General features: G+C 40.0%; 4 protein-coding genes and 1 long non-coding RNA gene across 6 annotated transcripts in view; all 5 read left to right on the top strand.

Moving 5' to 3' along the window:
* LOC114432524 (major histocompatibility complex class I-related gene protein-like) overlaps positions 1 to 4,002 on the top strand; it is a 47,999-nt gene extending 43,997 nt beyond the window's left edge. Inside the window, exon 8 of the mRNA XM_028400590.1 lies at positions 3,904 to 4,002. The gene's annotated coding sequence lies outside the window, so the exon portion shown is untranslated. The remainder of the gene's footprint in view (positions 1 to 3,903) is intronic.
* Positions 4,003 to 4,544: 542 nt separating this feature from the next.
* Positions 4,545 to 8,399, top strand: LOC114432526 (major histocompatibility complex class I-related gene protein-like). Its single transcript, XM_028400591.1, has 8 exons — positions 4,545 to 4,818; positions 5,185 to 5,448; positions 5,722 to 6,000; positions 6,411 to 6,713; positions 7,091 to 7,174; positions 7,331 to 7,408; positions 7,548 to 7,567; positions 7,689 to 8,399. The coding sequence occupies exons 1-6, from the start codon at positions 4,767 to 4,769 to the stop codon at positions 7,360 to 7,362; spliced, it is 1,014 nt and encodes a 337-aa protein (XP_028256392.1). The 5' UTR covers positions 4,545 to 4,766; the 3' UTR covers positions 7,363 to 7,408; positions 7,548 to 7,567; positions 7,689 to 8,399.
* Positions 8,400 to 8,931: 532 nt separating this feature from the next.
* LOC114432534 (H-2 class I histocompatibility antigen, K-K alpha chain-like) lies at positions 8,932 to 10,223 on the top strand. Its single transcript, XM_028400598.1, has 3 exons — positions 8,932 to 9,018; positions 9,379 to 9,642; positions 9,916 to 10,223. The coding sequence occupies exons 1-3, from the start codon at positions 8,967 to 8,969 to the stop codon at positions 10,206 to 10,208; spliced, it is 609 nt and encodes a 202-aa protein (XP_028256399.1). The 5' UTR covers positions 8,932 to 8,966; the 3' UTR covers positions 10,209 to 10,223.
* A 1,132-nt stretch (positions 10,224 to 11,355) lies between these two features.
* LOC114432535 (uncharacterized) lies at positions 11,356 to 14,082 on the top strand. Its single transcript, XR_003670284.1, has 4 exons — positions 11,356 to 11,545; positions 11,867 to 11,940; positions 12,219 to 12,283; positions 13,387 to 14,082. It is a non-coding gene; the product is annotated as an uncharacterized LOC114432535 (long non-coding RNA).
* A 1,398-nt stretch (positions 14,083 to 15,480) lies between these two features.
* LOC114432520 (class I histocompatibility antigen, F10 alpha chain-like) lies at positions 15,481 to 23,406 on the top strand. Of its 2 annotated transcripts, XM_028400577.1 has the most exons (8): positions 15,481 to 15,607; positions 16,568 to 16,828; positions 19,821 to 20,096; positions 20,332 to 20,634; positions 21,522 to 21,620; positions 21,735 to 21,752; positions 21,892 to 21,967; positions 22,304 to 23,406. In XM_028400577.1, exons 1-7 carry the CDS (start codon positions 15,484 to 15,486, stop codon positions 21,942 to 21,944), a joined length of 1,134 nt encoding a protein of 377 aa, XP_028256378.1. In that variant the 5' UTR covers positions 15,481 to 15,483; the 3' UTR covers positions 21,945 to 21,967; positions 22,304 to 23,406. The 2 variants fall into 2 exon arrangements, with proteins under 2 accessions (XP_028256378.1, XP_028256379.1); XM_028400578.1 differs by lacking the exons at positions 21,522 to 21,620; positions 21,735 to 21,752; positions 21,892 to 21,967; positions 22,304 to 23,406 and adding an exon at positions 20,702 to 20,758 and having other exon boundaries at positions 20,332 to 20,666.
* Positions 23,407 to 23,833: the final 427 nt, after the last annotated feature.

Here is a 23,833-nt window from a genome sequence, read left to right as displayed (position 1 = left end):
TTATTGTCCTAAAGAGGATTCTGGGGTTGTTTCTGTTAGTTGTAATGATTTTAGAGAAATAGGTATTTCTAGCTTCTTTTACAGTGTGTTGATATTTAATCATTAATTGTTTTAGGGCGACCAGTGATGTGCTTTGTCTGTCTTTTTTCCATTTCCTCTCAGCTCTCCTGCAATCTCTTCTTATGTTCCTTGTGTCTTCATTTAACCAAGGCAGGACTGTGGGCTTTAAAACTTTACATCTAGCCGGAGCTATGGAATCTAGAATGTAGGAGCAGGTGCTATTAAAATTACTAACCAGCTCCTCAACTGTGCTGCCGTTTTCCTTTTCAGATTCCCAATTTTCAATAAAAGCTTGGCAGAAAATCGGGGCAGAGAGTGAGCTCAGAGGGCGAGAGTGGATTTTTTTGATAGGTTTATGGTCAGGAAGGAGTGAAATTTGGAACTGCACTGCGCTGTGATCCGTGACAGGAAATGGTGTTAGGGATACTTGTGTTACGTCAACACAGTTTGAGATCACCAGATCTAAAATGTGACCTTTGCTGTGGCTGGGGGATTTTACATGCTGGTTCAGATGAAAAGATTGTAGCAGTTTAATGAAGTCGGAGGCAAGTGGAGAAGAAGTAGGACAACAAACGTGAATGTTAAAATCCCCTAAAATGATTACCCTGTCATATTTGACCATAATGATTGATAAAAAATGTGCAAAATCCTGAATAAAACCCGAGATTAGTTTAGGAGGTCTGTAGATTAGGACACATAAAAAAGGCAGGTTGTTTCTTACAACAAAGGAGAGATATTCAAATGTGGCAAAGTGGCCAAATGAAACTGGTGAGCAGGTAAAAACGTTTCTGTGGATAAGAGCAACCCCTCCACCCCGACCTGTTAGCCTTGGCTGGTGAAAGAAAGAATAGTTAGGTGGGGTTGACTCAATGAGGGGAGCATGCTCTCCAGGGGCAAGCCAAGATTCTGTGATGGCAAGGAAGTCAATTTTATTTGTCATGATAAAATCCTGACAGATGAATGATTTATTACTGATAGATCTTATGTTCAGTAAACAGAAATTTGCTGAGTTTACAGCATGGGAGGTGGAAGGGGTGATTTTTATATTAATGAGGTTTTTTTCACATGAGTTTTTAAAAGGGGCCAACGGTGCCGACTGCCTCTCAGATATTATAGATGGGATGAATGAAACAGCATCAGCCGCAGCAGGACCCGCCTGATCATATAGGGTGCTGAGACTACTCGAGTCATAAAACTGCAGCGGATCATGCTGTGCTGACCATCAGTCCAGGCTAAAGGCAATAAAAACAATAACATTATGATTAAGTATTTTGGAACCACTTATGTTGAGATGTATGCCATCCTGTTTGAAAAGGTCTGGTCTAGTCCAGAAAGAATCAAAATTACTAATGAACCCAATACCAGTGGCAGTGCAGAAATTTTTTGTCCAGTTATGCAAGCTGAAGAGACGACTGAAACGCTCAGGGTTATGGGATATAACAGGGATGGGACCCGAGAGGACACACCTCCTCCCGAGACTTTCAACTGTGGAGACGAGAGATTCTAATTCATATTGTAGTTTCGTGGATTGCCTGGCCATGACGTCATTACACCCTGAGTGCGAGATCACCGTATGCACAGATGGATGCATGTCAAGGAGCGCTGGGATGAGTTCAATAAAATCCGAAGTTTTGCCTCCCGAGAGGCAGTAGGTAATGCCACCAGGAATGCTTAGATGACGGATTATTGAGTCTCCAACTACCAATATCTCAGGGGAGTTTGAGTCCAGACTGTCTTTGTACACTGCAAGCTTTGCGTTGGAATTAAACGTGGTCATTAGCGAGGTGGGAGAGTGCAGGTGCGCTGGGTGATTAGCCGGCTCAGGTGTATCAGCGAGAGCAGGAGGGTGCGAAGAGGAGGAAGCAGCTCTGGCCGCAGCGGTTTGCTGTGAGGAGCGCGGTGAAGACACCGGACTAGGTGAAGAGCGGGGCTGCCTCTCGGTCTGTGGCGGCGATAACCGGGGCCGTTTGCGTTTAGGAGGTGCTGGTGAGAAAGATAGAGAGGAAAGTGAGTCTGAAATTAGACTGTCCCGGTTTGGAGACGAGCGCTTTCGGACCCGTGCTGCACTGCTTGTGTGAGGGGAAGGTGGTGGTTCTAGCTCTGGGGGAATCCTCGCTAGGGGAGAGAAGAAGTTTGAGAGGGGGGTATCCTCATTGCTAGCGCTGGATGTGTCGAAGAGCGGTAGAGAGAGTTTCTTTTTCTTTGTCCCCTTCACAACGGACGACCAGGAGGGAGCTGAGTTTAAGCCGGGGGCATCAGCGACTGATTCTTCCGGAGCCGCTGGCCGGGGCTGTCGGTTTTCCGGAGGTTCTAGATTTGCCAGCTGGGACCCCAGTAACGCCTGCCGCTGAAGAAGGTCCTCGATAAGCCGTTCCAGGGACTGAAGTTCCGATTTCAGGTCGGCAAATGTACTATGTGGGGCCATCAGTAACGCTGGGGAGGGAGACAGCAGAGAGAAAACGGGCCAGCAAAGTGACAGTAAAATGCCAGGGGATGCACAGGATTTCTTTTCCGCAATCCGTGATGACAGAGAGGAGGTCGGACAACTTACACGCCAGGGCTCCAGAAGGAGCCCGCAGCAGTGAGAGAGCAGATTTTGATTGGAGGACTTGTTTAGTTGTTATTAGATGGAGACTTACCGGCGAGGGCCCGGAAAGCGGGCCCATTGACAGAGAATGGCTCGGGTAAGTCAGTCCAATTTCGTGTTTCTCGTAGAATCCGTGAAAATGCAGGTAGTATCAATCCTAAATTTGACATACGCCGAGTAAACACACGCCGAGTAACACACGCCGCGCACGGTGATGACGTGGTCTTGACGTGGTCTTGTGGTGAAGCACAAGAGCTTCTTCAGGTGCACAGGAGGAAGTACAACGAGGATGGACAGTTAGATGCCACGCAGCAACAAAAAACATCAGTCAGGTGATGACAAATATTATTGTTTAGTCACATTATTCACTTTACTGTGGTGATCATTGTACCTGACACTTTACATTAGAAAAGCTGTTCACAGTATAATGTTCTGCCTCACTTTAAGTGCAACAATGCATTCTGGGAGCTTACCTCTTTGTCCCAGCCACAGATCATGCTCCCCATGGAGAGGCCCATGCCTCTGTAGCCCAGCATCATGTTGGACAGCAGCTTGGAGGCAGCAGCCACAGAGAGCCGGTGGTTGTTCCTCAGCTTGTACAGCCTGAATGAAACCATGATAAAAGACAATATTACCAGCATGGAAAAAGACCAACAGATAGTCTTGGGTTTGTTGTGTGCAGATAGAGAGGTGGTTATATTATTTAAAAAAATCCTTTTCATTAACCTACACATTACTGTACTCTGCATTCATTCTGCTTTGGTGGAAGATCTACTGTCTTTAATTAGGATTTTAAACATGTTTCAAAATATCACTAACAGGAGCCAGAGATACTTTAGTATATGAATAATTAAGAATGAGATCATCTCAAAGTGTGTGCTTAAATGTGTGAGGAGCACAGACTGATGGAGGACAGACCTGCATTCTTTGGCCAACAGTCTCTCCCAGTACTGACAGTCTGCAGCGCTGCCTGACATGGTGCCCAGCAGGTATGGGTTGATCTCTATCACCTTGTTGACGTCGTTTGATGCTGCAGAGCAGAGACACATTCAACATTTACTGAACCTTAACGCAAAGTTAGGTTGCTCCCTGCTCTGTGTGTTCAGGTGGAAAAACACAAATGTTAAAATTTACCATTTTACCTATACACATAGGTATATATATATATATATATATATACACACACACACACAAATATATATATATATATATAATATATATTTACATTATTGTTTTCTTATTCTTTGTGTTTTTAGGTCTATGGATACCTTTTGAACTGAAATAAAGAACACTGTCACCATGTTCTTCATAGACTGGAATTAATATTATAAATTAGGGCTGATATCGAAACATATATCGAAGTATATCGAAACCCACATTTAGACCCCCCCCCCCCCCCAACTGACGTAATCTTACTCATGTCGGTTAATTCACTTTAATTACTTTTCTGTGATGTCCCCTTGCTGTAAAAATATGCACACAGGTTTTAAAGACATGTTGCTGCTGACCGTCAGCAGAAGCAGCAGTTTAGGTGAAGGTTTGAAGATAAAGAAGAAACAAAACCGAGCTGGTGAGTTTTTGCTATTAAATGCATTTTTGTCTTGATAAATGTTAAATGTCATGCAAATGGTCATCCTGAAACATAGAAATCACTTCCTGTAGGAGTCTCAGCCCTCTGACATGTTGCTGTGCTGCAGTTTAAACAACATTATGTGTAAATGTTCTCTAGTCTGTACATTTAGGTGTGAGGGTTTATTTGTAGTTTTAATCTCTGATTTATCACTTGAAACTAAATGAGTTTATAATTTCTATTGTTTTCTACTTAACATTTTTCTTTAGGATCTGTTTTTGGTTTTCATAAGATATTAATGAGTGCAGTGAAACATCAGTCAAATAAAGTTATAAATTACATTTATTTCTGGATTGGATTGTTTGTTGTAATCACTGAAGAATGTTGAGAGATTGTTGTTCATCTTTCACTATCACTAAACCTGGATAGACCTGTTTTGTAAGTTACGTAACACACAGCCTGAGTTCTCAGATCAGACACGGTAGAAGTTGGAAGTAACGATGTAGTTTGGGGGAAAATGAATATTTTAAGGATTTACAACAGGTGAAAATGAAGCCGTTCATTTTCCTGCTTCTCCTGGGACTACACGAGGTGACATCAGGTCAGTGACACGTTTTAAAGTCCAGTCATTGTAACAGAAAATGTACCTTAAAGATAAAATCCCAGTTCAGGACTTCCTTGTTCGAGTTCCCAAATTTATTTCCTAACGTAAGCTTCATGTATGAAACGCTGATTAAAAATATGTCCAGTAATTCTAAAATAGCAACTAATAACAGTAAAAAAGCAGAACATCAACTTAGTGTTTAACATAGTTTAGATTTTAGTCGTTTAGTCTAAGCCACATACTAAGGTATTTTGTTTGAATGGAGGCACATATTATCTTAAATGTTGATGATATATTCATCTTTATAACATATTAACCATTAAAAATACTAAACATGTCTAATTATTGACTTTATTCTTACAGTGACTCACTCCCTGAAGTATTTCTACACTGGGTCCTCTGGAGTTCCAAACTTCCCGGAGTATGTGTCTGTTGGGATGATTGATGATGTTCAGATCAGTCGCTGTGACAGCATCACCAAGAGAAACGTTCCTAAACAGGACTGGATGAAACACATCAGTGATGATCCACAGTACTGGGAGGAAGAGACTCAGAACTGTTGGTTTTCCCAGCAGAACTTCAAAATCAACATTGAAATTGCAAAACAGCGCTTCAACCAGACTGAAGGTTTGTTGTAGTTTCACTCTCTAACATGTTGAAGTGATAAATGTATCACAGGTGCAGTCTGCTCATTGAACATGGACTCAAACTGTCCTTCAGCGGAAGCTTCTAGAAGGAGCTCAGGACAGTCTGATCAATACTGGCTGTGGATGGATCCACTGAGCTGATCACAGGTGGAGGTGTAGATGTTTGCTGTTGGTGTCTGTTGATCAGTGGCTCTGTGGTCACAATAACTGCTGTGATCTCTGACTCACTGCTGAGTCTCTGTCTGTCTCTCAGGGGCTCATGTTTGGCAGAACATGTACGGCTGTGAATGGGACGATGAGACTGGAGAGGTCAATGGATATGATCAGTTTGGTTATGATGGAGAAGACTTCATATCATTTGACCTGAAGACAGAGACATGGGTCGCTCCAAGACAACAGGCTGTCATCACCAAAAACAAATTAGATCAAAACAAAGCTCTCACAGCTAGTCAGAAGAACTACTACACTCAGCTCTGTCCTGACTGGGGGAAGAAGTATGTGAACTATGGGCGGAGCTCTCTGATGAGAACAGGTAGAGTCACATGACCTGATTAAGCGTGATGAAGACAATGTTCATCTTCCTCAGTTTCTTATGTGCTGTGACATTATAATGAAGAACCCTCCGTGTCTCCTCCCTCTGTCTCTCTCTACATATTGATCAGCACTTTTTCATCATTTCTGTCTTTTTGTCACATTTTTATCTGCCTCAGATTCTCTGGATCACTTTCACTCTGTTCTCTCCTCACCTCTGCTCTTCATCTCTCTCCCTCCTCATCTCTCTTTTTATGTCTGTGTTCTGGTCTATGTTCAACCTTTTTGCTTACTCACACTACATAGTATATATATCAGGGATGAAATAAGTCAACATTTCATTAATGGGACTTTAGCATGTTGTTAATAATACATTAATATATTAACCCTAAACTTGTTTTTGTTCCTCAGTTCTCCCCTCAGTGAGTTTCCTCCAGAAGACTCCCTCCTCTCCCATCAGCTGCCACGCTACAGGTTTCTACCCAAACAGAGCTGAACTGGTCTGGAGGAAAGATGGAGAGGAGATTCATGAAGGTGTGGACAAAGGAGAGATCCTCCCCAACCATGATGGAACCTTCCAGATGAGTGTTGAGATGGATTTCTCATCAGTTCCAGAGGAGGAGAGGAAGAAGTATGAGTGTGTGTTTCAGCTCTCTGGGGTGAAGGAGGACAGCATCACCAGACTGGACGGATCTGAGATCAGGAGCAATGAAGGTAAGTCCGGAATATGAAGAAAAAAAACCTTTCATTGTCAACTAGGTCAAATTGGTCCACTACTGGAGATTCTGAGCTCTGCATAACATAGATTTGACATTTTGACATTTTAACAGCATTTTGTGCACCTATTTACAATCTTCCCTCAGAGTTGTCCTTACACTTTCCAGCAGTATGAAAACACGGTTATGTGCTGTGCTGTCCAGTTTTCAGAGGAAAAGTACTTATGAATCAAACAGTAATGAGCTTCACTGCAAAAACACACCAGCTGCTCTCTGCTTTGTCTTTTATTACATTTTAATTCTCTGTGTTAACATCATCTGACACAATCCAGTGTTTCAATAGTGACATACACAGTGTGTTTGTTTTACATCCAGGTTCTGGGTTCCCAGTTCTTCTTGCTGGAGCTGTTGTAGGACTTCTCCTCCTGGGACTCTGCATTGCTGGAGTCGTCATCTGGAGTGAGGCCTTTACTGTCAATATGAAATATTGACTTTTAATGTTCATAGAACTACAGTTTGTTTATATAGTTATTTATAGTTAGTTTTATACTGTGCTGATAATATTTTTGTCCTTTCTTATTTAAGTTAATAATAATAATGTCTTCTGTATTTCAGGGTGCAAAAAAAACAGACAAGACATGTATTAACATACTGAATACACTCCACTCTGTCTCATGATGTTTGGATGAACTTGTAAGTTTATATTTAAACTTTTTTTAAATGAATACATGTAATTGAACATGAGACTAATCTGCATTTGATATCTCTCAGTATAATTCTGCTTTTTACATTAAACTCTTGTTTTGTTTGTCTGATGCTTCATCTTTATCAGCTGAAGACCCAGAAACGAAGGTGAGTGCATCACTTGTAGCTGTATCAGGGTTTCTTAGTGTAACTACAAAATTTAAAGATGTAAAGAATAAAATCTATGGTGATGCAAATAACACGCTTTGTGTTTTGTGTCTTCCATCAGGGGCCTGATGAAAAACAGAAGATGATGAAGTGAATGTACATTTTCTCTCCAAGAATATTTCTGAGTGTTTTGATTATTTGTTCTGCAGTCAGGCTTCATTCCTTTGTGTTTTTATACTGCTATTAAATGCATTTGTTTCCTGTTAAATGTCAGTCAGAGCTGACCGCTGTGTTTCTGTGGAGCTGGATCTTCTGTCTCATGATGTGCAGAGCAGTGATGCTGCTGTTCCAGCTGTGTCCACAGATGTTTGATGGAGTCAGTGCGGCAGCTCTCAGAGACCAAAGACACGATGACAGGGAGAATAAAAAGCTGCAGCATGTTGGTTAAAGTGGATCAACAGAATGAAAACCATCATCCTGAAACACAGAAACCACTTCCTGTAGGAGCCTCAGCCCTCTGACATGTTGCTGCACTTTAAACAACATGATGTGACAATGTTCTCCAGTCTGTACATGTGTGAGGGTTCATTTGTAGTTTTAGTCACATATACACATTTAGATGTTTGATTTATTATTAGAAATGAGTTTAGAATGTTTATAATGCTTTGAATGTCTATTGGGTTCAACTTAACATTTCCTTCAGGGTCTGTTCTGTCATTACAGTTTGTGTGTGAGGTGAAAAGCTTAAAAAATAATGACTGCAGTGAAACAACAGTTCTGTAAACTGTAGAAAAGCTTTGTGTTACAAATAAAGTTACAGATTACAATTATTTATGGATTACTTTTCTTTAGTTTCTTTTAACCAGTGAAGAATGTTCGTCTCTCACTATCTGACATGTGGTCTCAGTATATTGCACCAACACAAAGTGAAACTCAGGTGTTCAAATATCAACACTTCAATAATTCCTCCTCTCTGCAGCTTTTCACTGAGCTGATCTGTTTGGTGGTCTGACTGTCAGCAGCTTCCAGCGGATCCATTTTGTTTTTATTTCACTTCAAACTTCTCTTCACAGTAAATACTGTCATGAAGCTGAACCCGGACTCAGCGTCACACAGAGAGGACCCGTCTTCACCTGTCCGGTGGCTTTAGGCTTATTTTAGAGTCGCAACAGACTAAAACAATAAAAAATGTTTACTTTCACTTACACTAAACCTGTGTAGACCTGTTTTACCCGGATGCAAGTTACGTGACACACAAGCTGAATTCTCATTGGCTCAGAAGGAGGCTGCGGACGTCTGTCCGTATTTTTTCATTTCAGATCAGACACGGTAGAAGTTGGAGGTAACGACGTAGTTTGGGTGAAAAAATGAATATTTTAAGGATTTACAACAGGTGAAAATGAAGCCGTTCATTTTCCTGCTTCTCCTGGGACTACACGAGGTGACATCAGGTCAGTGACACGTTTTAAAGTCCAGTCATTGTAACAGAAAATGTACCTTAAAGATAAAATCCCAGTTCAGGACTTCCTTGTTCGAGTTCACAAATGTATTTTCTAACATAAGCTTCATGTATGAAACGCTGATTAAATGTGTCCAGTAATTCTAAAATAACAACTAATAACAGTAAAAAAGCAAAACATCAACTTAATGTTTAACATAGTTTAGATTTTAGTCGTTTAGTCTAAGCTACTAAGGTTGTTTGTTTGAATGGAGGCACATATTATCTTAAATGTTGATGATGTATTCATCTTTACAACATATTAATAATCAAAAATCTTAAACATGTCTAATTATTGACTTTATTCTTACAGTGACTCACTCCCTGAAGTATTTCTACACTGGGTCCTCTGGAGTCCCAAACTTCCCGGAGTATGTGTCTGTTGGGATGATTGATGATGTTCAGATCAGTCGCTGTGACAGCATCACCAAGAGAAACGTTCCTAAACAGGACTGGATGAAACACATCAGTGATGATCCACAGTACTGGGAGAAAGAGACTCTGAACTGTTGGTTTTCCCAGCAGAACTTCAAAATCAACATTGAAATTGCAAAACAGCGCTTCAACCAGACTGAAGGTTTGTTGTAGTTTCACTCTCTAACACATTGAAGTGATAAATGTATCACAGGTGCAGTCTGCTCATTGAACATGGACTCAAACTGTCCTTCGGCGGAAGCTTCTAGAAGGAGCTCAGGACAGTCTGATCAATACTGGCTGTGGATGGATCCACTGAGCTGATCACAGGTGGAGGTGTAGATGTTTGCTGTTGGTGTCTGTTGATCAGTGGCTCTGTGGCCATAATAACTGCTGTGATCTCTGACTCACTGCTGAGTCTCTGTCTGTCTCTCAGGGGCTCATGTTTTCCAGAGGATGTACGGCTGTGAATGGGACGATGAGACTGTAGAGGTCAATGGATATGATCAGTACGGTTATGATGGAGAAGACTTCATATCATTTGACCTGAAGGGAGAGCAATGGATCGCTCCAAGACAACAGGCTGTCATCACCAAAGATACGTGGAACACTAACAGAGGTTACATCGCACAGACAAAGAACTACCTCACCCAGCACTGTCCTGAGTGGTTGAAGAAGTATGTGAACTATGGGCGGAGCTCTCTGATGAGAACAGGTAGAGTCACATGACCTGATTAAAACTGGGGACACTACACAATGTTTTGCCCTGTTGTCTCGGGTAAAGACTGCACCAGTCTGCGGTAGTTTGGGACAGTCGCCATGTGTAGTCGGTGTGTGTGAACATAACTCCCTGTGAGCTTCACCCTCCTCCTCTCCTTTATGTACATGATACGTCATGATGATCATTATTTCATCACAGTCTCCATGAAATGTGCCTGATAAGTTAATAGGTAGATAGATTAGTATATTAACTCTAAACTTGTTTTTGTTCCTCAGTTCTCCCCTCAGTGAGTTTCCTCCAGAAGACTCCCTCCTCTCCCATCAGCTGCCACGCTACAGGTTTCTACCCAAACAGAGCTGACCTGGTCTGGAGCAAAGATGGAGAGGAGATTCATGAAGGTGTGGACAAAGGAGAGATCCTCCCCAACCATGATGGAACCTTCCAGATGAGTGTTGAGATGGATTTCTCATCAGTTCCAGAGGAGGAGAGGAAGAAGTATGAGTGTGTGTTTCAGCTCTCTGGGGTGAAGGAGGACGTCGTCACCAGACTGGACAGAGCTGTGATCCTGACCAATGAAAGTAAGACTCTAGTGTCATTCATGGACTTTCATGTGTTGCTTTTCCTTGGCCATGGTTATTATTGCAGTAATGTATCAGTTCCATTTTGGGCCCTCAACAAGTCAATGGTAAATAGAGTGTAGTCCTCGTACTTGACTTTGTTGACAGAGGATTCATGTACAGATTTATTCAGTTAATGAGTGAATGTATGTACAGATTATTAAATCAGACAGAATCCAGTTTATTAACCAAAATTATTCACAGGTATAAAGGAATTTAACAAATTAATCTAAATGTGATTGAGACTGAAACCAACACAGACGAGGTGTAACCAACACTGTGTGTTTGACAGAAAATGCCCTGACCACCATGATCATCGCCATCGTTTCTGCTGTGGTTCTTCTTGCTGCTGTCACTCTGATTGGACTCTTTGTCTACAGAAAGAAGATGGGTGAGAGATTTAAGACTTCAGTTATTCAATTTCAGTTTGGTGAATAAGTAAAAGAAACAAGCTAGATCAGATTAAAAGTTTAAGTGTAAAATCTCAAATTGTTTTTGTTGCTTTTTATCACAGCCAAGCAGCAGCCATCACGTGAGTAAAACTTTGTTGATACATGTTAAAAAGTGTTTCTGTGTTTTATACTGATGAGTTTAAAGGACTGTTTCCTGCAGTGTTTTCAGGATGTGGACTGAAAATCTGTTTCTGACTTTACAGCTGTGAACTCCCAGGAAGTTCTGGAACTGAATCCAGCTGCACACGCCTAAACGACAGAAACCACCTGCAGACAGTGAGTTGTTCCAATTGTTGAGGAAATTTGTTGAGCACACAGGTAATCTTTAGCGGTTGTTGCTTGAAGGCAGCAAGGCAGGTCCTGCAGGCAGAAGGAGAGGCTGAGGGTTTTTTTGGCTCAAGCTGGATTTGATTGCACATGTGACATCCACTGGAGAGACCGATGATCAGGCAACAGTAAGCTGCTGTGTATAAGCCCTTAGGTGCTTGTGTGCTCCATTGCCAGCAGGAGAGGGAGGAAACCACAACACACAAAGCAAACAGCAAAGCAAACTGATGATTGAACCAACATATAATAAAAAACACATTTCTGCTCCAGGAGTCACATGGGGAAGACCTGGGTGATGGCCGCACTCTACAGCACCCACTCTCCGCCTGCAGGAGATTAATTCGGTAATTAAACTACATAACTCTAAATAAAATTGTAGATATTATTGGAACAGGCAGGTTTAACACCCAGCTGAGAGTTACACGATCTGCAAAGCATCACGTTACAGCATGAATCAAGACTTAATTAAGACTTAGAACACACTTTTATGAAAATGGTGAAAAACTGGACGACTAATGGCTAAATGCTAAATCATTTATTACATCGGCAAAGGGGATTAACAACATAAGTCTAAGGATATTTAAGATATGTACACCTCTCAGACCTGAATTCTTTCTTACAGAACGTGGAGCTACCACAACACTCTTCAGAGGAGATGCTACTGTAACAGATGCTGAGATCAGAAAGGTAATTGGAGGTATGAAAACTGGGAAGTCACCAGGCGTGGATGCTTCCCAGCAGAGTTCTATAAGAAATATAGATATTCTTTGCCCACCTCAAGAAGTGGCTCAACATGGCTCACTCCCAGAAAGTTTTAACGAGGCCATTCTGTGATTGATACCAAATAAAGACAAGGATTTAACGGACCCAGCTAATTACAGACCCATACGCTTGATAAACATTGACTGCAAAATATTATCTAAGACATTTTATCTGAAATGATTCATAAAGTGGGTTCATAAGAAATAGACCTTCTGCTGATAATATGAGGAGCCTGCTGCATTTAATCTGGATGAATAGAACCAACCCCACCCCGTGTCAGCCGTATCACGTGACATCCAAAAGGCTTGTGACAGGGTGGAATGGGCCTTTTTATTTGCAACCTTGTCAAAATTTGGACTTGGTGATGGGTTTGTGAATGGATAAGAGTCTTATATGCACAGCCCACAGCTGCAGTTATCACAAACGGACTGATGTCTAAATGTGTCAGTATAACCAGGTCGACTAGACAGAGATGCAGTCAAGCCCACTGTTATTTACAATCTTCTTAGAACCACTAGGAACATATCAGAGCCGAGAATTAAGGGAGTCATAGGAGGTGATAGAGAGCAATAAATGATTTCTTTATGCAGATGATGTCTTGGTACTGAATCGGGATCCAGCTAGCTCTGTGTCAGGTTACCTCTGAGTATACTCAAACGTATGCGTATAATCCAAAAATAACCATAGATAAACAATTTATTGGGGTCAAAAGTGCTGTTAGAATAATAAATGATCTTTTGGAAAATGGCAATATTGCTTAAACAAAAATTCTGTTTGGAGGGCTGAGGACAATTCTGGAAGTATTAATTAGACATTGTCTTAAAGAGGTTATTCCCCTCAGTCAGGATAGAGGTTGAGAGTTATTTACTCTACTCCCCACAATGTTTCACAAATGGTACGAGATGTGACCATGGACAAATAATAATGGCTGTAATCATTTAAAATTGATATGAAAAATTATCTTAAGTAATATGCTGTTACTGTTATCTTTTATATTTTAATACATTACTGTTGTTGTCTCTTCCCAGCTGGATGAGCTGATTCAGCAGCATGGATTGTGAAAAAGTCAACCTGGATGTCTCAGATGGAGCTGCTGCCATGATGGCAAACAGAGGACTAGTGAGCAGATTTACTGCTTCAATGTATTTATTTATTAGAATGTACTGTGTACAACAATCCAACCCTCTGTACAGTCTGATGCATTTAATGGAGTGTTTTATACTGTGTCCTACCTCTGCTGTTACAATACAGCTTCCCATTGCAGACAAATAAAAGCTTTCTTAATCTTAATCTCAATCCAGACTGTCACTCCCAGTTTTATATTGTGTCTTTACACATTACGTCGCTGATCTTTTCTCCCGATTTCCCTGTTGTGAGAAAAATAATTTTTCTTAACGTCACTCATGATGATCCTCCACAAAGCGACATGCACACAGCTCGACCCCCTCTGTATCATGCAGGGCAGAGAATACATGTCCAGTGTTACATCAAACCAGTACAGTCACGTTAACCTGACAGCTGTCAAGGCTGATGTTAAAAAGATCTTCTTGTGATTTTCTTTTATTTGTATGTGTTTGCTGGATCACTGCTACTTTAACAGCTACTGAGACAATACAATTGTGCACTATTGTGTGTGTGTGTGTGTGTGTGTGTGTGTGTGTGTGTGTGTGTGTGAAGGACATTTGTGAAAATGACATGAAACAATAAAATAAATGTTAAAGGAACACGTTTGTTGTCCTGTTGATTGAAGGCAGACTGCACACACTGCTCTTCAGAGGGTGTTTGTTTCATTGGATTTAACAAAAATAAATAAATAAATAAATATAGGAACTTTTTCCTTCTCATTACTGTTCCTGACTTCAGTAATATTCTGGCTGCTAGTTTGGTTCACTGTCAGATTAATATAAGACACAGATGGAGGTAAACATAAAGTCAGCAAGTAAATGCAGACATTAGATCAGTTTTCCATGAAGAAAATGGTGTTTCAATGTTAACTGAAAAAGGACTTTGAGTAAAAATGATTCAAACATTATTCAAAACAAAGCATCACATCAACCTCCATACAAACAGAATGACATGAAAAAAAATTATCCCTGATCAATCAGCAGCTAAAAACACTAAAAATGTTCTATCTGAGATCATCCTGGACACAAACTGTCCTCTGACCTGACTCCTCTCAAACACATGAACAGGAAGTCTTCTGTAACTGCACTGTTCAATGATAAATCTGCAGCTTACATTCAACACTCAGCTCGGCTGATGTAAAAGATCAGTTAAGCTAAAACCTGCCTCTGCAGGATGTTGAAGTGCAGCCTTTAAATTTAACCCTGGGTGTTCATGTTAGTGTCCAGTGTGTTTAATATGAGTGCATCAACAAAGTGTTTCTCATTTATAAAAGCATGAATTAAAAACATATGTTTATATGAACTCTCATATCTCGAGTCACTCTGCTCTAGTTGAAGAAGTTTTTAGTGAGAATTGAAATCTGAACCAAAGCAAAGTGAAAAACAGCATCAGGTGTTCAAACATCAACAGTGGTGTGAAGTTTCTCCTCAGTCAGTTTACAGCGTCATGACAGGTCAGAATCTGATCTGATGATTGTCTTTAAAAACTTTCTGCTTTTATTTCTTTGGTTCTTGATTTATTTCAAACTAACACACAGAAGTAACATGCTAACACTTCCTGGGAACATTTTATTGTCTTTTTAATAAATATATTTGTGATAAACGCCTTTAGCTTCTCATGACTCAACAACTGCAGCTTTCAGCCACTAGAGGGAGCCCCTCTCCACAGAAATTAGGACATTTCAGATCAATAAAACCTCAGTGGTATTTAGAGACAGGAGGGAAAAGAAGACGTCACAGCAGCAAACAAGACAAGTAAAAACAAATATAAAGTTTAAAATAAACATTAGAGGCTGAAAGACTAAAACCTTCTGTCCTAAAGTCTCCTTGTCCTCAGATGAACTCTTCATGTCTCCCGCTCTCTCTCTGCTTAAAATGCTCATATTCTACTTTCATTTTCGTTTCTAACCTGTGTGGATCTATTCCACCCAGATTTAAGTGACGTTACACTCAGACTGAATTCTCATTGGTTCGTGTGGAGGCTGATACTGACGCTGCTCCATGTTTTCCCCTCATTTCTCTGGATGTTCACAGAGGAGTCGCACAGTTTGTCTCAGAGTTTATAGTTGGATCAGAATGAAGACGCTGGTTTTGTTCCTGGTTGGAGTTCACTGCGCTGCAGCAGGTATGTTTTCATCTTTACACACATTCATAGATTTAATCAATACATTGATGGATTTTAATGTTTATTTCTGTCATTGTCAAAGTTACATTTGGTAAATGACGTCAGATCCTTGTATTTACAGTTAATAGTTCCTGTAACAGTTCACATTTAATGTTATAAAATAACATTACACACACATTCTGATCCGCTTAATGTTTTTTTACATCTTAGTGTGTAAAAAGAAAAAACAGTGAGTTCAGTGTGATGCAGTGTTTATGAGAAGTTTTCAGAATTAACAGAATTTCACTGCATCAGAATTAATCTTCAAAACGAGGTTTAAAGACTTTTGTTTAATATGAAAGTAAATCGATGGTCGATAGTTCGTCATTTGTTAAACTGCGCGCACACTGCCGGTTGTGTTCTCCAACAGGCAGTCATCACCTCATATATCCTTCATTACACTCACACTGACAGTTATTACTGTTCATCAGGCTGATCAGTGGATCCGACCTGATCAATCCGTCAGTGGCTGTGACACTGGTTCAGACCTGTAGATATCAACATGTATGACAGCTGATCAATAACCACAGCCTGCAGAAATCAGAGAGTAGGTTTGAGGTTATAAAGAAACAGCGGTGTCACAGTTTGTCCAGCAGAGGGCGCTGACACGCTGATCCTCCTTCCTGTGAGTGTTGGTCACTACAATAAAACATATTGAACAGAGGACAGAGAATATAAACAGATAAATAAGTAAATATTGATCATTGTTCTTTTCATGGCTGGGGCACAGATAGATGATGGAGTGACTGCTGGAGTGAAAAAACTTTTAAATCAAATAAATCCTAATAAAATTACGTCATTTAAGATCATTAAAAAATGATTGATCGTCATATGAGGCCTGTTGTTTTTGTTCTTACTGACAAGTTAAGTGTAATTTATATAAAGTTGTAGTTCTGTGATCACATCATCTTTTTCTTACAGTGACTCACTCCATGAAGTATTTCTACACTGCGTCCTCTCAAGTCCCAAACTTCCCAGAGTTTGTGGCTGTTGGGATGGTTGATGAAGTTCAGATACTTCACTATGACAGCAACAGCATGAAATTAGTGCCCAAACAGGACTGGGTAAATGATGCAGTAGATCCACAGTACTGGGAGAGGAACACTCAGATCGCTGTGGGTACCCAGCAGTCCTTCAAAGGCAACATTGAAATTGCAAAGCAGCGCTTCAACCAGACTGGAGGTTTGTGGATGTTTCTTCTTTTCACTGGTATTTGTTCATTAACTTTGTTAAACACACTCATTAAACACGTCTCACAGTAAAAACACAGTGTGTGCCTGCAGCTTCATAAACACACTTGTGTAAAGTGCTGAAATCATTTGTCAATAAATGAACTGATCAAGAGAAAAGTCATATTGAAAATGAAGAGTTTAAAATAATGATGTGACTACTTCTATATTAATAAAAACACCCTGCAGTCAGCTCTGAAACCACAGACGTCTGATGCTGTCGGCGTTCAGCAGCACTAAAATATGACGTTTAAATGATTTTAATCACTGAGTCATGGAGCCTCACAGCTGACATCAGATCACTTCTATAAACCAGTTAAAGTGTCTGTGCTGTAGAAACTCAGACTGACAGTCGGTCACTTGATGAACCAGTAAAATCTGCCAGCAGTGATCAGCTTCATGTGTTTTCATGTTTCAATCAGTCTCTCTGTGATCAAACTGAACCATTGATCAGAGACATACTGAAAATGTTCCTGTTAGATTTAGTGGATGAATAAAAAGCTGCAGGTGACAGTCACCATGTGTTTAGCATCAGTTCGACAGTCTGATCTGGTTGAAGCTGCGTTCAGTCCTCTCCTCCATCACATCGCTGTGTTTGAACGCTCGCTCTGCTGAACTGCTCTCAGTGAATCCTCCTTCAGCTCCTGCTGTCAGACAGCTGAACACAAACAGGGATTTAACTGTGACTCATGAACACAGTGAAGCAGGAAACCATCAGTCCTGTGCTGCTGAGCTCAGACGCTGCACAAACTCTGCTGCTCCTCTGCACACTCATTAAACACACATGTGATTCTTATCAGTCAGTTCATGCACAGAAACCTGTCAGAGGAATGATGATCAGTTTGTAGTCTGCTGCATGTTTGTGCACGCTGAGAGCTGAGAGCTGGACAGCTGCTGCTGCTGCAGGAGGATCTGCAGCTCAAAGCACCAAGAGATGAGGACAGGATCCTCCTCACAGAGCCTGAACACACACTCAGCCAGTCAGCCAGCAGCAGGTCAGACTCCACCCAGAGTCTGCTGCTGACTGCATGTGTTCTCTACACGTTACATACATGTAGAAAGGTGCAGAGCTGAGTGTGCAGCAGCTTCCTGTCTCCTCTGATCCTCTCTGTGATCAAACACCACAGCATGATCCTTAAACTCAACAAACGCCTCAGCACCGCAGGGTGAGCTACAGTTAGCATGGTTAGCAGTTAGCATTCATGCTACAGTTGATGATGGAGAGCAGCAGACGACTGACGGCAGGTTTAACAGCTCAGACTGTCAGACCGCTCAGCAACAGTTTTGATGAAGAGGATCAAGGACGTGTTTCATCGCTCCGTCCTCTGATTTCAGTGCGATCAGAAACATTCAACAACACAGCGTGAAAACACACCATGACACACACACACCGGCTGTACACTTAGTTTAGCATGGATGCAGCTAACAAGCTAGCTGGTGTTCAGTCAGAGGGAAACGTCAGAGTTCTGTCAGACGTCTGACTTTCCAGAAGGTTCTCCGTCATCAGCAGCTTTCATGAATAAATCAGAGACAAGCTGACAGAAACATGAATTAAACTCCACCTTTTAGTCGGAGCTGCTAGCTGAATGCTAACAGCTAACAGCAGAGCGCGTTAAAAGAAGATAAACTGAGACTCACAAACCAACAGACGCACAATCACATGTGTGTGTGTGTGTCACACTGCAGCTCTGTGTCATGTTTCTGAATGACGGCTCATGTAGTTTGTTTTGACAGTTTCCATGAACAGAGTCATGTGACTCTATAAACTACAGGCTGGATTACATGAGCTCTGCTGAGCTGATCACAGTCTGTTCATCCAGAGTTAATCTGTAGTTTGACCACACTCTGGATTAGATTAACCTCACTGCAGTGTGTCTGTGCCATCATAAACACACACACACGCTGCTGACATGATTAGTCAATTCATTGATCAGTTGATCAATAGAAAATGTTGATCAAATGATTCTTTAATATTTTAAATGAAAATCTGTTCAGTGTTGTTTGGACAGAAGAAGTTATTTAAAGATTTCCTCTCAGACATTCAGAGAACTTAAAGGACATTTTTTATTGTTTTTGACTTTTAACAGTGAAAACAATGAATTGATTAATTCAAAAAGTGCTCATTACATGATCAATAATCAAATCATTTAATGCAGTCCTTAATATGTCACAGATTACAGATTAGATCAGATTATCTGTTCTGTCCTGACACACAGTGTGTCCATAATATAGGAGGACTACAGATTAGATTATCTTTATGTGACCACAGTCAGTCTGCATCATCAATAATCACATATACTGTTCAATAAATAAGACGATTGATTGATTAGTTTGTTTTAAAGAAAATTAATAAGATGATGGATCATTAAAGTTTTTATCCAGTAAATGTCAAACATCTGCTGTTTCTCAGAATATCAGAATTTGATGTTTTTAAAAGTTTTAGATCATTTTTAAATATTGATTGATTGAATGATAAAAAGAGATCAATGGATAAATGTATGATGGACTACAGATGATATGAGCACACACAGGCGGCCTCTCAGGCTCCAGAACAGTCCTGCTGGTCTCTGCTTTGTTCTGACCTGCTGTAGTAACACACTGCTGAACAGGACTCACTGTCCTGGTGGAGCAGGTGGAGGCTGCTCTCTGAACATGGACTCAGACCGTCCTTCAGTGGAAGCTTCTAGAAGGAGCTCAGGACAGTCTGCAGTCTGAGACAGGAGGAGGACGTTGTTGGACTGATCAGCTGTCTGCAGAGTCTCAGAGGACGTGATGTTGAATCCATGACAGCAGTGTAGATCAATACTGGCTGTGGATGGATCCACTGAGCTGATCACAGGTGGAGGTGTAGATGTTTGCTGTTGGTGTCTGTTGATCAGTGGCTCTGTGGTCAGAATAACTGCTGTGATCTCTGACTCACTGCTGAGTCTCTGTCTGTCTCTCAGGGGCTCATGTTTACCAGAACATGTACGGCTGTGAATGGGACGATGAGACTGGAGAGGTCAATGGATATGATCAGTACGGTTATGATGGAGAAGACCTCATAGCATTTGACCTGAAGACAGAGACATTTGTTGCTGCCAAACAACAGGCTGTCATCTCCAAACACAAGTGGGACAATAACAAAGCTCGAACAGCATACTTAAAGAACTACTACACCCAGGAGTGTCCTGAGTGGGGGAAGAAGTATGTGAACTATGGGCGGAGCTCTCTGAGAACAGGTAGAGTCACATGACCTGATTAAGTGTGATGAAGACAACGTTCATCTTCCTCAGTTTCTTATATGCTGTGACATTATAATGAAGAACCCTCTGTGTCTCCTCCCTCTGTCTCTCTCTACATATTGATCAGCACTTTTTCATCATTTCTGTCTTTCTGTCACATTTTTATCTGCCTCAGATTCTCTGGATCACTTTCACTCTGTTCTCTAAAAACTAAACTTGTGTTTTTCCTCAGATCGTCACTCAGTGAGTTTCCTCCAGAAGACTCCCTCCTCTCCCATCAGCTGCCACGCTACAGGTTTCTACCCAAACAGAGCTGAACTGGTCTGGAGGAAAGATGGAGAGGAGATTCATGAAGGTGTGGAGAAAGGAGAGATCCTCCCCAACCATGATGGAACCTTCCAGATGAGTGTTGAGATGGACTTCTCATCAGTTCCAGAGGAGGAGAGGAAGAAGTATGAGTGTGTGTTTCAGCTCTCTGGGGTGAAGGAGGACATCATCACCAGACTGGACGGAGCGGAGATCAGGACCAATGAAAGTAAGACTTTAGTGTCATTCATGGACTGTGATGTGTGTTGGATGTAAAATAACGAATACTTTTTAAGATAAAATGTGGACTTTTTCCTTATAGTGTACAACCTATTTAAAATTTAAACATGATACAGGGCTCTAGACTAACTTTTAGCTCTGGCTGCACTGGTGCGCCTAACTTTTAAACTTTTAAAATTTTTTTCTTAGGTGCACCTGCACAAAAGTTAGGTGCACCGCATCATACTTGATATTACTCGAAAATACTCGTATTTTCAATCGCTGTCCATATATTTTTGTACAAATCAGGCCTTAACTTGACATCTATCAAGTTTTAGAAATAATGAGGTCCAAAAATAGATTCACCCTAAAATGAATTTGGACCTTGTATAATGAACACAATTAAATAAAAAAATATTTTAAATGAACTGATAGTTCTCATTCAAATTATGGACCAACTAGCCAAGTCTGCCTGTCAGAAATCCATAATGAAGATTCAAAGTTCATACAGCACTCTTCATTTCCCTGTTTGCTTACTCTGTATTTTCTGGCTGTCGCTCCTCATCTATCTGCCAATGGGAATTAAAATAATATTAAAATCATATACACCATTATTTATTTAATACTTGTGATTGAGATATATATTTTGTTTTCTTCAACACGTCCGCTACAGCAGGATAATAATACTTTTTAAATGGTATAACTCCTTAAAACTAGCTGACTGCTATGCTTGTGACACTTTAATAAATGAGACAGAATCAAATTTTTGGCCAATAATGTTACTCAAATATATAAAGAATATAAAAAAGATGTAAATGTGACTTTCAGCAGCTGTCATTGTGGTTGCAGTGTGTAAACAAATAAGAGACTGAAATAAACCAAAACCTTTTTTTACAGAAAATGCCCTGACCACCACGATCATCGCCATCGTTGCTGCTGTGGTTCTTCTTGCTGCCGTCGCTCTGATTGGACTCTTTGTCTACAGAAAGAAGACGGGTGAGAGATTTTACACCTCAGTTGATGCTTTTATTCAGTTTTCCTAACAGATTTCAGTTTGCTGTAAAGTTTTTTAGTGTAAAAACTGAGATTATGATTTCCTTTTCATTTCAGCCAAGCAGCAGCCATCTCGTGAGTAAAACTTCTTATTTGTTGATCTCACACGCATGTTAAAAAGTGTTTCTGTAGTTTATACTGATTATTTTTAAAGGACTGTTTCCTGCAGTGTTTTTTAAGGATGTGGACTGAAGATCTGTTTCTGACTTTACAGCTGTGAACTCCAAGGAAGTTCTGGAGGAACTGAATCCAGCTGCACATGCCTAAACGACAGAAAGAACCTGCAGACAGTGAGTTGTTCCAAATGTCAGACAACAACATCTTTAACAACCATAAAAAATATCATGTGAACATACTTTTCAGGCCTTCTTACATGAATTTAAGTGAGATTATTATGCTGTTATATGCTTGTCTCTAAGGCTGTCTGCGGAATGTGTGAAAAAGAATTTCCTCAATGGACAATAAAATGTACGAATTTGTCTAAAACATAATAATACATAATATAATCATATATAATCATAATAATATTTTCCTTTAGATTTATAATCATTTTAGAGCCTGATCAAAATTAATTTGATGCTTCATAGAAACTCACTAAAATATCATCTTTGTTTTTGTGTCTTTAGGTCTATGGAAACATTTTGCACTGAAGAAGGGGCAGTGTCGCCATGTTCTCCTCATAGACTGTGAATTCATTGATTATTCATCTATGTCACATATTGTGTCAGCAGTCTAGATATAGATGCAGGTAAATTATAAATCCAGAAGGAAATAAACTTGAAACTGTTCAATATCATGAAACAAACAGTAAAAATGACATTAAATTATTTTTTATTTAGATTCATGTTGAAAAAGCAGATTTTCCTCTGGTAAAATGTTTGTTAATCCAATAAGAATCTCATTTACAGTAAAAGACATTCAAACAATAGTCACAACAGTGAACGCATCGCTCTGCATAAAAACAGATTTTTAAACAAACTGATCCACATTCACCCCTTCTGGTGTTGGGTTTCTTGTAAATCATCAAATCAATATTGATAATAGAAAGATAAATATACACATATACAGACATGCATTCCAATATATATCTTTATGCTCTGATTATAAACAGTGACATGACATGTTTGTCAAACTGTAGATTAGAACATCACTGCAGATCAATCAGAAACATTGATGATGTTCAGTCTCTGATACTCCTGGACACAAACTCTCCTCTGAACAGCTGGGATTAACTCCTGCAGCTCTCAGTCTGATGAACAGGACAGCAAATCTTTACATTATTTTCAGTATACATGACGTTTCAGGCCAAAATGACAAAATCAATAACAGGTTGTATCAGAGACAAACATGTCAGCATCACTTCAGATCTAGGCTATAAATATTGTGCTGGTATCGTTTCTTTACAGCTGAATTTAGGTTTTAGTTTTGATTTAAACCAGGTAGATAAGTTTCCTTTAGTTTAAAGGTGTTCTTAATCAATAAGTTGTTTCTTTGATCTATTTTTGGATTTTTGATTTTAAACTTTGAAGTGTGATATTTTGCTGTTTTGTGTGTTTAAAGAAAGATTAATGATATCTTATTTCCTACTACTGTTTTTGGGACTTTAAGGGGTTTTCCTCTTGTAAACATTATTGATTAGTAGTAGGTAAACTCTTAAATGAATCTGCACTGCTGTTTCATTCTTTTGTACTTTTGGTTTGCTCTATCAATAAAATTCCTAATAACCAAATTTATGTGTTTTTTGTGATTATACTTAACAGAACTAGCCTGATTATTCACTGTAGTCATTAAGGACTTTGACAGACAGGTGAAGAGACACTTAGTGATAAAGACTAACCTGTAGTGAGTTCATACATTCTGTTCATTGCTGTTCACTGTAGTAAGTTGTGCTGAGGTTTGGTCAGTAGGAATAAATCACATTCTTTTGGTTTATAACAGTTCCGTCTCTGTGTGTTGGTTTCCCCCTGAGAAAACCTGTTGCACTGAAATCTGCCTGGCAACTGATGACCAGTTTCCTACTCTTATTTTTCTTTCTATGTCACTTTACTTTTATCCACATGTAATGTATAAAAATATGACAAAATATAAATGAGGCATTACACAATATAACTGATACAAGCATTAATAAAGCGATAACTTTTTGTATTTTTAGGAAA

The sequence above is a fragment of the Parambassis ranga genome, chromosome 2, assembly GCF_900634625.1.
Source record: "Parambassis ranga chromosome 2, fParRan2.1, whole genome shotgun sequence".
NCBI classification, from domain to species: domain Eukaryota; kingdom Metazoa; phylum Chordata; class Actinopteri; family Ambassidae; genus Parambassis; species Parambassis ranga.
This window is presented reverse-complemented; position numbering and strand designations above follow the sequence as displayed.